Source organism: Salmo salar, unplaced genomic scaffold, assembly GCF_905237065.1.
Source record: "Salmo salar unplaced genomic scaffold, Ssal_v3.1, whole genome shotgun sequence".
In the NCBI taxonomy this organism is placed as follows: Eukaryota; Metazoa; Chordata; class Actinopteri; order Salmoniformes; family Salmonidae; genus Salmo; species Salmo salar.
The window spans coordinates 8,405-21,929 of NW_025549390.1; the positions used below are offsets into that span (position 1 = coordinate 8,405).

Genomic DNA, 13,525 nt, shown 5'->3' on the forward strand with positions numbered 1-13,525 from the left:
ATTATCACAGGTCCCTCCACAACTTATCTCCTTAATTAACCACATTAATGTGCTCACCCCTCCTTCAACACCACCCCCCACACACATCCACATGGCCCCTACAACCCCGGCAGGCTATGAAGACAATGAGCAACCACACATTGAATTTGATGAATTGTAAAGTTGTGTAATAGATCAGATGGGGGATGGTCTTGATAGAAGTGTCCGTATTTTGTATCGCAATAAATTTAACAATACAGAGATTCATCAGTTTTTTAATTTCACATGTATAAATCAGAGCTATGATTATGCAGTTTTTTATGTGATGGTTTTGGATACTCTAGAAGAACTTTTAGAAAGAGCTACAGATTTAGCTGAACCTCGTCATGTCTTACAGCTTGAAATATGTGGTGATATACTGTGTTCTGCAGACTCTCTTGTTTTACCCAATGGAGAAGAGGACATTGAACAATTTATAGCCCTGCTGGAACGTCTTGTTCAATCTAATGTATCCATCATAGCTGATAGGACCTTATAACTTGTTGTGCAATTAGTCCGACACCCCCTAGGAGGAGGGGGTCAGAGAAGGACACTAGATAGTCTCCAACCCCTAGGAGGAGGGGGTCAGAGAAGGAAACTAGATAGTCTCATGCAATCAGAAATTGAGTCATCAGTTATGCTTTGCAATATGTCTATCACATTTACTCCTTCCTGGATGTACTGATCTAGAAGCTTTACAAAAGGCTGTAGGTCTATCACATTTACTCCTTCCTGGATGTACTGATCTAGAAGCTTTACAAAAGGCTGTAGGTCTATCACATTTACTCCTTCCTGGATGTACTGATCTAGAAGCTTTACAAAAGGCTGTAGGTCTATCACATTTACTCCTTCCTGGATGTACTGATCTAGAAGCTTTACAAAAGGCTAGTGATCTCCAAAAGGCTGTAGGTCTATGTATACAGGAGCCTGTGGCTTTCTGACATAGTCAAATTAGAACATTTGCTGAATATCAAGATTGTGGTTTTGTACCATAGTAGGGATAATTCAGCTCTCTAGAAATTCCAGAACAACCCTCAACCTCATCCTCATATTCTATACTTTTATGTGCAAAACAAACATTTGTATGGTATTACCAACATCAGAGCTTTTTAAGGAGCTCCATATGTTTGTTCATCATGTCATTCAGACGACACCAGACACTCTAGTCAGTATAACTGTTCAGTGTATCAGACTACACCAGACACTCTAGTCAGTATAACTGTTCAGTGTATCAGACTACACCAGACACTCTAGTCAGTATAACTGTTCAGTGTATCAGACTACACCAGACACTCTAGTCAGTATAACTGTTCAGTGTATCAGACTACACCAGACACTCTAGTCAGTATAACTGTTCAGTGTGTCAGACTACACCAGACGGGGGGGGACACTCTAGTCAGTATAACTGTTCAGTGTGTCAGGCTACACCAGACAGGGGGGGGGGGGACACTCTAGTCAGTATAACTGTTCAGTGTATCAGGCTACACCAGACAGAGGGGGGGGGGACACTCTAGTCAGTATAACTGATCAGTGTGTCAGACTACACCAGACAGGGGGGGTATGTGGTATCCTGTCTGTAAAGGTATGTAGTATCCTACACTGCCCTGTTTGTAAAGGTATGTGGTATCCTACACTGCCCTGTCTGTAAAGGTATGTGGTATCCTACACTGCCCTGTCTGTAAAGGTGTGTGGTATCCTACACTGCCCTGTCTGTAAAGGTATGTGATATCCTACACTGCCCTGTCTGTAAAGGTGTGTGGTATCCTACACTGCCCTGTCTGTAAAGGTATGGGGTATACTACACTGCCCTGTCTGTAAAGGTATGTGGTATCCTACACTGCACTGTCTGTAAAGGTATGTGGTATCCTACACTGCCCTGTCTGTAAAGGTATGTGGTATCCTACACTGCCCTGTCTGTAAAGGTGTGTGGTATCCTACACTGCCCTGTCTGTAAAGGTGTGTGGTATCCTACACTGCCCTGTCTGTAAAGGTATGTGGTATCCTACACTGCCCTGTCTGTAAAGGTATGTGGTATCCTACACTGTCCTGTCTGTAAAGGTATGGGGTATCCTCCTACACTGCCCTGTCTGTAAAGGGCTTTTGAAAAGCAGAGACACTGAAGTGGTTCAAGAAGTGGAACATGAGCGCTACATTCAGCCATTGGCTGAAGATGAACATTCAGAGACATTTGTGTTTTATGACTTTGAGAGTAATCAACAATCAGGGGTTCATCTGCCTATTGTTGTTTCCACCATGACTTTCAAGGGTGAAAAGTGGTCAGCAGACGGCCTCAACTGTGCTCTACTCTTTCTAAAACATTTATAAAACCCCGGTACTAAAACTTTTATTTTTATCCCAATTCTAGATCCTATGATTCCTATCTTCTTTTGAATACCTTGATCAAATCAAATTATATTTGTCACATGCACCGAATACAACAGGTGTAGAAATTACATTGAAATGCTGACTTACAAGCCCTTAACCAACAATGCATTTTTAAGAAAAAAAGGTTTTAAGAAAGTAACAAAATAAAAAAAATATAGAAAATAAGACAAATGTTAAAATAAAAAATAATTAAGGAGCAACAGAAAATAACAGGAGCGAGGCTATATACAGGGGGTACCGGTACAGAGTCAATGTGGAGGCTATATACAGGGGGTACCGGTACAGAGTCAATGTGGAGGCCATATACAGGGTGTACCGGTACATAGTCAATGTGCGGGGGCACTGGTTAGTCAAGGTAATTAAGGTAATATGTACATGTAGGAAGTGGTAAAGTGACTATGCATGGATAACTGGGTAGAAGAAGGTGTTGCAGCCAGTGTCAAAGCCCAAGGTAGTCAAGTCTTGTTTTTTTTTTGTAGACCCAGCCTTCAACCAGTGATACAGGGGGTACCGAGGCTTTCGGTACCTCATCGGCAGACTCAATAGCCTTGGTTTCTCAAATGATTGCCTCGCCTGGTTCACAACTACTTCTCTGATAGAGTTCAATGTGTCAAATCGGATGGCCTGTTGTCCGGGCCTCTGGTAGTCTCTATGGGGGTGCCACAGGGTTCAATTCTTGGGCCAACTCTTTTCTCTGTATACATCAATGATGTCTCTCTTGCTGCTGGTGAGTCTCTGATCCACCTCAATGCAGACGACACCATTCTGTATACTTCTGGCCCTTCTTTGGACACTGTGTTAACAACCCTCCAGACGAGCTTCAATGCCATACAACTCTCCTTCCGTGGCCTCCAACTGCTCCTAAATACAAGTAAAACTAAATGCCTGCTCTTCAACCGATAGCTGCCCGCACCTGCCCGCCCGTCCAGCATCACTACTCTGGACGGTTCTGACTTAGAATATGTGGACAACTACAAATACCTAGGTGTCTGGTTAGACTGTAAGCTTTCCTTCCAGACTCACATCAAAAAGCTCCAATCCAAAGTTAAATCTAGAATTGGCTTCCTATTCCGCAACAAAGCATCCTTCACTCATGCTGCCAAACATACCCTCGTAAAAAACTGACCATCCTACCGATGCTCGACTTCGGCGATGTCATTTACAAAATAGCCAATTCCCTACTCAATAAACTGGATGCAGTCTATCACAGTGCCATCCGTTTTGTTACCAAAGCCTCATACACTACCCACCACTGCGACCTGTACGCTCTCATTGGCTGGCCCTCGCTTCATACTCGTCGCCAAACCCACTGGCTCCAGGTCATCTACAAGACCCTACTAGCCTCTCTAGGGTATGTGGGACGAAATAATCCCACATACTCAACAGCCAGTGGAATCCCGTGGCGCGATATTCAAATACCTTAGAAATGCTATTACTTCAATTTCTCAAACATATGACTATTTTACACCATTTTAAAGACAAGACTCTTGTTAATCTAACCACACTGTCCGATTTCAAAAAGGCTTTAGAACGAAAGCAAAACATTAGATTATGTCAGCAGAGTACTCAGCCAGAAATAATCAGACACCCATTTTTCAAGCTAGCATATAATGTCACATAAACCCAAACCACAGCTAAATGCAGCACTAACCTTTGATGATCTTCATCAGATGACAACCCTAGGACATTATGTTATACAACACATGCATGTTTTGTTCAATCAAGTTCATATTTATATCAAAAACCAGCTTTTTACATTAGCATGTGACGTTCAGAACTAGCATACCCCCTGCAAACTTCCGGGGAATTTACAAAAAATTTACTAAATTACTCACGATAAACGTTCACAAAAAGCATAACAATTATTTTAAGAATTATAGATACAGAACTCCTCTATGCACTCGATATGTCCGATTTTAAAATAGCTTTTTGGTGAAAGCACATTTTGCAATATTCTAAGTACATAGCCCAGGCATCACGGGCTCGCTATTTAGACACCCGGCAAGTTTAGCACTCACCATAATCATATTTACTATTATAAAAGTTTGATTACCTTTTGTTGTCTTCGTCAGAATGCACACCCAGGACTGCTACTTCAATAACAAATGTTGGTTTGGTCCAAAATAATCCATCGTTATATCCGAATAGCGGCGTTTTGTTCGTGCGTTCCAGACACTATCCGAAATAGTAAAGAAGTGTCGCGCGCATGGCGCAATTCGTGACAATAAAATTCTAAATATTCCATTACCGTACTTCGAAGCATGTCAACCGCTGTTTAAAATCAATTTTTACGACATTTTTCTCGTAGAAAAGCGATAATATTCCGACAGGGAATCTCCTTTTCGGCAAACAGAGGAAAAAAATCCCAAAGGCGGGGGCGGTCGGGTCACGAGCATAAGCCCAGTGTCCCTTGATCGGCCACTTGAGAAAGGCGATAATGTGTTTCAGCCTGGGGCTGGAATGACGACATTCTGTTTTTTCCCGGGCTCTGAGCGCCTATGGACGACGTGGGAAGTGTCACGTTAGAGCAGAGATCCTTAGTAAATGATAGAGATGGAAAAGAAGTTCAAGAAATGGTCAGACAGGCCACTTCCTGTAAAGGAATCTCTCAGGTTTTGACCTGCCATTTGAGTTCTGTTATACTCACAGACACCATTCAAACAGTTTTAGAAAATTTAGGGTGTTTTCTATCCATATGTAATAAGTATATGCATATTCTAGTTACTGGGTAGGAGTGGTAACCAGATTAAATCGGGTATGTTTTTTATCCAGCCGTGTCAATACTGCCCCCTAGCCCTAACAGGTTAATCTAACCACACTGTCCGATGTCAAAAAGGATTTACAACGAAAGCAAAACATTAGATTATGTCAGCAGAGTACCCAGCCAGAAATAATCAGACACCCATTTTTCAAGCTAGCATATAATGTCACATAAACCCAAACCACAGCTAAATGCAGCACTAACCTTTGATGATCTTCATCAGATGACAATCTTAGGACATTATGTTATTAAACAATACATGCATGTTTTGTTCAATCAAGTTCATATTTATATAAAAAAAACAGCTTTTTACATTAGCATGTGACTAGCATGTGACTAGCATTCCCACCGAACACTTCCGGTGAATTTACTAAATTACTCACGATAAACGTTCACAAAAAACATAACAATTATTTTAAGAATTATAGATACAGAACTCCTTTATGCACTCGATATGTCCGATTTTAAAATAGCTTTTCGGTGAAAGCACATTTTGCAATATTCTAAGTAGATAGCCCAGCCATCACAAGCTAGCTATTTGACACCAACCAAGTGTGGCACTCACCAAACTCCGATTTACTATTAGAAAAGTTTGATTAACTTTGGTGTTCTTCGTCAGAATGCACTCCCAGGACTGCTACTTCAATAACAAATGTTGGTTTGGTTCAAAATAATCCATAGTTATATCCAAATAGCGGCGTTTTGTTCGTGCGTTCAAGACACTATCCGAAGGGTAAATAAGGGTCACGCGCCCGACGCGTTTCGTGACAAAAAAATTCTAAATATTCCATTACCGTACTTCGAAGCATGTCAACCGCTGTTTAAAATCAATTTTTATGCCATTTTTCACGTAAAAAAGCGATAATATTCCGACCGGGAGTGGTGATTTCGTTCAGAGATAGAAAGTAAACATGGAGTCGACTCGGGCACGCGCGGCCCGTCCCATTGTCCTCTGATCGACCACTATCAAAATGCGCTACTGTTTTTCAGCCATGGGCTGCAAAGCCACGATTCAGCTTTCTGGCGCCTTCTGAGAGCCTATGGGAGCGTTAGAAAATGTCACGTCATGCCAGAGATCCCCTGTTTTTTTTTAGAGATGATCAATAAGGCCATGAAATGGTCAGAGAAAGCGCTTCCTGTTTGGAATCTTCTCAGGTTTTGGCCTGCCAAATGAGTTCTGTTAATCTATAATTCTTAGAATGACAATATTACATTTTAAAAATGTTTTCGAATAGTAATTTAGGAAATTGTAGCGCTGTTTCACCAGATGCATTTGAGGGAAAATAGTTTCTCAACGTCACGCGCCGATGTAAAATGCTGTGTTTATATATAAATATGAACTTTATCGAACAAAAGAATGCATGTATTGTGTAACATGATGTCCTAGGAGTGTCATCTGATGAAGATTGTCAAAGGTTAGTGCTACATTTAGCTGTTTTTTGGTTATTTGTGATGCATGTGGTTGGTCGGAAAATGGCTATGTGAATACTTTGACGATATACTCCTCTAACATTATCTAATGTTTTGCTTTTGCTGTAAAACCTCTTTGAAATCGGACAACGTGGTTCGATTCAGGAGAGGTGTATCTATAAAACGATATAAAATAGTCCTATATTTGAAAAAAAAAAGAAATTACATTTTTCTATTGTTCGGTTATGAATATGGCAAAATGATTTTACGCTGGATGTTGATCCCATATACGGGACGGAGAACTTCATTAAACTCAAAAATACTAATTGTGTCAAGCCAGCCCCCGCTCCCCCTCCCTGGCGTGCGAAGGCGCCAGTCTCCCCCACATCACACATGCTTCTCATCTCCGGCGTTGGTCCTTAAAAATTGATAAAAAAATATTTAAAAAAAATGTCTAATCTTATAAAGGGTATAATCTTATAATCGTAAATTATATCATAAATATGACTGGTGGAGTTGTCATACATGCAGCTAACCAAAACATATGGAAAAGTCTGCTCTCCCCAACATTGCAACCAACTAATTGCAGCATTACTGCAACAATGGAAGAGGAAAGTGGAAGGCGGAAAAGTAAGGAACTTGTCTGTTGGCCCTGGATTAAAGACCATCATTGGTTAAAGAAAATTGTGATAAATAAAGTATAAGTTTTATTTAAGGATCAAAAAATCCACAGGTACCCTAACATGTAAATAAACAAATTTAAGACAGAAAATAGTATGTTCATTACCGGAGATAAATAACGAAGTGCGTGCTCTCATACACACGCATCATAACAGTACAGCCAAAATGAGAGCCACTTACAAAAACTACAAATTCTAGCTAATTTTTCAAAACACAAGCCTGAAACTCTGTCTAAAAGACAGTTGACATCTACTGGAAGCCCTAGGAACTGCAATCTGGGAGGTATTCTTTTTATATCCCATACACAGCCATTATAATGAGAGGTGAGCCCCCCCCCAAAACATTCCTGGATGGATTCTCCTTGGGTCTTCACCTGCTATATCAGTTCTGTTATACACAGACATTTTAACAGTTTTGGAAACTTTAGAGTGTTTTCTATCCAATACTATTATATGCATATCCTAGCTTCTGGGCCTGAGTAACAGGCTATTTACATTGGGCACCTCATTGTTCCAAACTTCCGAATACTATCCCTAAGAAGTTAAACTATTATACAAAATTCTTGCAACCAATAGAATGTTATTTACATGGGGGATACAACCTTCTCAGATCTGTGTAGAGGCAGAATCATTAGATAATTTGTTCTGGTACTCTCCATATGTAGTTTGTTTTTGGTCACAGGTCCAGGAATGGCTGAAGAATTGTAATATTTTCCTGGAGCTAACCCCGCAGATAGTAATACTGGGTGATCTGAAAAGTCATAGTCAATCGATCAATAATACTTTCAGCAAAAATGTTTATTTTCGATTTACAATCTGTAGGAACTATGAGAATAGAAAGGTTCAGAACTTTTGTGAAACATCACAGAAAAAATATATGGGAGGGGTTGAATGGAGCTGAAGGTTGGGACTAATAACAAGATAACTAATGTAAAACATACTGTGTCCTTATAATAACAAGGTAAGGACACAGTATGTTTTACATGAGTTATAATAACTAATAACAAGATAACTAGTGTAAAACATACTGAGCTCGTAAAATGTATATAGGTTAAGAACTTTTTAAAAGAGCACAGTTTGAAAGACATGGCAAATAGAAAATCAAATGTATTTATATAGCCCTTCTTACATCTGCTGATGTCACAAAGTGCTGTACAGAAACCCAGCCTAAAACCCCAAACAGCAAGAAATGCAGGTGTAAAAGCACGGTGGCTAGGAAAAACTCCCTAGAAATACCAAAACCTAGGAAGAAACCTAGAGAGGAACAAGGCTATGAGGGGTGGCCAGTCCTCTTCTGGCTGTGCTGGGTGGAGATTATAACAGAACATGGCCAAGATGTTCAAATGTTCATAGATGACCAGCAGGGACAAATCAAACCAGATGGAGATCAGAAATAGATGGGGGAGGTTGAGGGTAGAGGAAGGACAGGAGTAAAAACAAACAAAATATAACTTTTGTAAAATAGACTGTCCATAAAATGTATACAGTATATAGAGTATATATAGTATGTATAAGCTGGAAATACAGGCCTAAGTGTTGTTGTTCACTAGTTTCCTCCAATCTGGGGAGGGGTGGTAGGTTTGGAGGGGAATAAAGGAAATATATATCTATATGTATTGTCACAGGCCGGCTCATAGCCTGTGGCAAAAATGAGGGGACATCAACAACAGGTATAGGCCAATTCAAAAGGTTCTTTATTGTAAAACAAAACTATTAACTCTAAACAAAGAAAAATGAATGAGGTGTGGAAATGTCATAATGTAAGGTGTATGTAGGGTGCATGGACGCGTGAATATGTGTGTGTGAACATGACTGAGTGGAAACTAAATAAACCAACAAAGGAACAAACAAAACAGGATCATACCTGGAGGAGCAGGGAGAGAGAGAAGTTAGTGGAGCAGTTTTATACCCTGAGCCCAGGTGGCTCCAATCACTAATGACCCTCCTCTGCCTGCAGGAGGAACCGCCCCTGCACTGCAGAGGAGGAGCCGTGACAGTATATATATGTATTTATATGTATGTATGTGTATATAATACAACAAATATTGTCCCATAGGACGACACACAATTGGCACAGCGTCGTCCGGGTTAGGGGAGGGTTTGGCCGGGGTAGGCCTTCATTGTAAAATAAGAATTTGTATATAAACTGTATATATATACAATAATATATGGGGGATTGGAAGTGATGCAGACAATTACATTGATGGAAGCTACAATCTATCTGCAATATTAAAGCTGATCTACTCCCTAAAAAAACAAAAAACATTTTATACAAGGTCATTACATTGTAGGGAACAGTCAATAGACCAGAGAAAACAATGGCTACATCGAGAGATAGATACATTCTGTTACCATGGAAATAAAAAACAATGGTTACATCAAGAGAGAGAGATACATTCTGTTACCATGGAAATAAAAAACAATGGCTACATCAAGAGAGAGAGAGATACATTCTGTTACCATGGAAATAAAAAACAATGGCTACATCAAGAGAGAGATACATTCTGTTACCATGGAAATAAAAAGGAACTAAATACAGAGCTTATAGAGGCGTCTCTACAGCCCTAAAGGTTCGTTTCCAGGCTGTATCACAACCAATACAATAATGATCGGGAGTCCCATAGGGCGGCAACACAATTGGCCCAGCATCGTCCGGGTTAGGGGAGGGTTTAGCCGGGGTAAGCCGTCATTGTAAATTAAGCATTTGTTCTTAACTGACTTGCCTAGTTAAATAAAGGTTCAATAAAAACATAAGAAAATAGAGTGAATCATCATGTTGTGTTTGACACAGGGACCACCTGACCACCTGACACAGGGACCACCTGACACAGAGACCACCTGACACAGGGACCACCTGACTCAGGGACCACCTGACCACCTGACACAGAGACCACCTGACACAGGGACCACCTGACCACCTGACACAGAGACCACCTGACACAGGGACCACCTGACACAGGGACCACCTGACACAGAGACCACCTGACACAGAGACCACCTGACTCAGAGACCACCTGACACAGGGACCACCTGACACAGAGACCACCTGACACAGGGACCACCTGACAAAGGGACCACCTGACACAGGGACCACCTGACACAGGGACCACCTGACACAGGGACCACCTGACACAGAGACCACCTGACACAGGGACCACCTGACCACCTGACAAAGGGACCACCTGACACAGAGACCACCTGACACAGGGACCACCTGACACAGGGACCACCTGACCACCTGACACAGGGACCACCTGACACAGGGACCACCTGACACAGGGACCACCTGACCACCTGACACAGGGACCACCTGACACAGGGACCACCTGACCACCTGACACAGGGACCACCTGACACAGGGACCACCTGACCACCTGACCCAGGGACCACCTGACCACCTGACACAGGGACCACCTGACACAGGGACCACCTGACACAGGGACCACCTGACCACCTGACACAGGGACCACCTGACCACCTGACACAGGGACCACCTGACACAGGGACCACCTGACCACCTGACACAGGGACCACCTGACCACCTGACACAGGGACCACCTGACCACCTGACACAGGGACCACCTGACCACCTGACACAGGGACCACCTGACACAGGGACCACCTGACGCAGGGACCACCTGACCACCTGACACAGGGACCACCTGACACAGGGACACTGAAGAGGAGTCATACCAAACATAACACCCTGGATAGAGGGGTTTACACACTAGAGAGATATTATTACCAAACACACTGGATAGAGGGGTTTAAACACTACAGAGATATTATTACCAAACACCCTGGATAGAGGGGTTTACACACTAGAGAGATATTCTACATTGTTGCTCCAGTGTGTCTAACTAAACATGACTAGAGAGATATTCTACATTGTTGCTCCAGTGTGTCTTACTGAACATGACTAGAGAGATATTCTACATTGTTGCTCCAGTGTGTCTTACTGAACATGACTAGAGAGATATTCTACATTGTTGCTCCAGTGTGTCTTACTGAACATGACTAGAGAGATATTCTACATTGTTGCTCCAGTGTGTCTTACTGAACATGACTAGAGAGATATTCTACATTGTTGCTCCAGTGTGTCTTACTGAACATGACTAGAGAGATATTCTACATTGTTGCTCCAGTGTGTCTTACTGAACATGACTAGAGAGATAATCTACATTGTTGCTCCAGTGTGTCTTACTGAACATGACCCTGATTAGAGTGAAACATCATGTTGTGTTTGACACAGGGACCACCTGACACAGAGACACTGAGGAGTCATCAAAACAAACATTAAACCCTGGATAGAGGGGCTCAGTGAATGTGGAGGTGAAACTGATCAGGTGGGTCAGCTTGTCATTGGAGACTCTGTAGAAGGACAGAGTGCCGGCTGGCCAGTCCAGATACACTCCTACTCTGTGGGAGCTGGAGGAGGGGACGTCTATGGTAGTGGAATTATTATTGTGCCAGGCAGTGTAACTGTCGTCAGAGCAGAACAGACTCCAGGACTTGTCATTGTATCCAATAACACAGTCCTTACCCCTTCCTCTCCTGCTGATTCCTTTATATGTCACTCCTATAACAGCCCTTCTCCCACTCCACTCTACCTCCCAGTAACAGCGCCCAGTCAGACCCTCTCTACACAGCACCTGGTCCCAGTCCTTAAATCTCTCTTGGTGATCAGGATACGGCTGCACCTCTCTCCCCCATGTCACCTTTTTGTTCTCCTCAGACAGAGAGAGGAGTCTGTTTACTGTGTTTGGGTCCAGTGTGAGATCACAGACATCTGATGGATGAAACCAGACACAATATTAGAAATCATCATCATTCACATTAGAATGTTAACTCACTTTTCACTAATTCATTTAATGTAGATGTTTCTAGGTATCAAAAGGAGAAGTTAAGGTAACTTGAGACTTGTTGAATGATCATATGTTATACTGTATGGTAATTTAAAACACGCTTATTCCCATGAATTACACACACACACACACACACACACACACACACACACACACACACACACACACACACACACACACACACACACACACACACACACACACACAGACACACATTGTCAAAGCAACTCTTTGTAAACTTTGGTGTCCCTGATTTCTGCTTCTGTAGAACTACAGCTGATATTTAATATGACCAAGTAAGTAATGATGGTGGTCTTTGACTTTGACTTAACTTGAATTAAGACTTATTCTTAGTCATATTCTTCACAGCAGTCAACACTCACATTTTCTAAGCCCAGGTTTCATTGTGTTCTCTCCACCATGTTCCACACTGTAGCGGTAAGCAGAAGAACAGACAGTCAGTGAGTGATTCACGTGAACTCACACACACACACACACACACACACACACACACACACACACACACACACACACACACACACGGTCAGCATATAACTTTGTCCAAGTGGTGGTCAGAATGTTTGTCTTAACTAGCCTGATAAGTCAAACATGTCTGATATGAACATTGACATAAACCCTCTACATACTTGAGTTTCTCCAGTCTGCAGTGTGGATCCTCCAGTCCAGCAGAGAGCAGTCTGACTCCTGAGTCTCCTGGGTGATTGTAGCTCAGGTCCAGCTCTCTCAGGTGTGAGGGGTTTGACTTCAGAGCTGAGACCAGAGAAGCACAGCCTTCCTCTGTGACTAGACAGCCTGACAGCCTGCAAATAGTCAAATCATATTAAAATCACACTGTTATTCTTTGGTGGTGAAAATAGTGGCAGTATATATATCAAAGTATTGCCTGTTTAGTATAAATAATCAAATTATAATATTAGTAATAAATAGTAATATTTATTTTTACATATTCAGATACATCAGTGTAATGAAACCTGCCATATCAATTCATAAATTAATGTATCAATTTAAACGTGTCACTACTCCAGCATTTTGACTTTCAGATCAAATGTTTCATATTTATTTTTATTTTTTTATTTAACCTTTATTTAACTAGGCAAGTCATGTGAGGTGACAGTATATAATGTCACCTTTTATTTGAGGGTATTTTCATACCCATCTGTTTCACCATTTAGAAATGAAACAATTTGTGTGTCTAGTCCCCCCATTTGAAGAAGTCATAAGTATTCTGACCAATTCACTCAATAAAGTAGTCAAAAGTTTAGTATTTAGTCCAAAAACTCGTGTTTGCATTTGCAGTTTGTTTTGGTTGTGTTTTGGGTTATGATTTGCCCAATAGTAACTGAATGGTGGATGATGACCGGATTAATCTGCTGTCTAAGTGAGTA

General features: G+C 41.6%; 1 protein-coding gene across 1 annotated transcript; it reads right to left on the minus strand.

Moving 5' to 3' along the window:
• Positions 1-8,925: 8,925 nt before the first annotated feature.
• On the minus strand, positions 8,926-12,837 carry LOC123738256 (uncharacterized). Its single transcript, XM_045713294.1, has 4 exons — positions 12,767-12,837; positions 12,503-12,549; positions 10,917-12,043; positions 8,926-10,836 (listed from the first exon to the last, which is right to left on the minus strand). The coding sequence occupies exons 3-4, from the start codon at positions 10,952-10,954 to the stop codon at positions 10,026-10,028; spliced, it is 849 nt and encodes a 282-aa protein (XP_045569250.1). The 5' UTR covers positions 10,955-12,043; positions 12,503-12,549; positions 12,767-12,837; the 3' UTR covers positions 8,926-10,025.
• Positions 12,838-13,525: the final 688 nt, after the last annotated feature.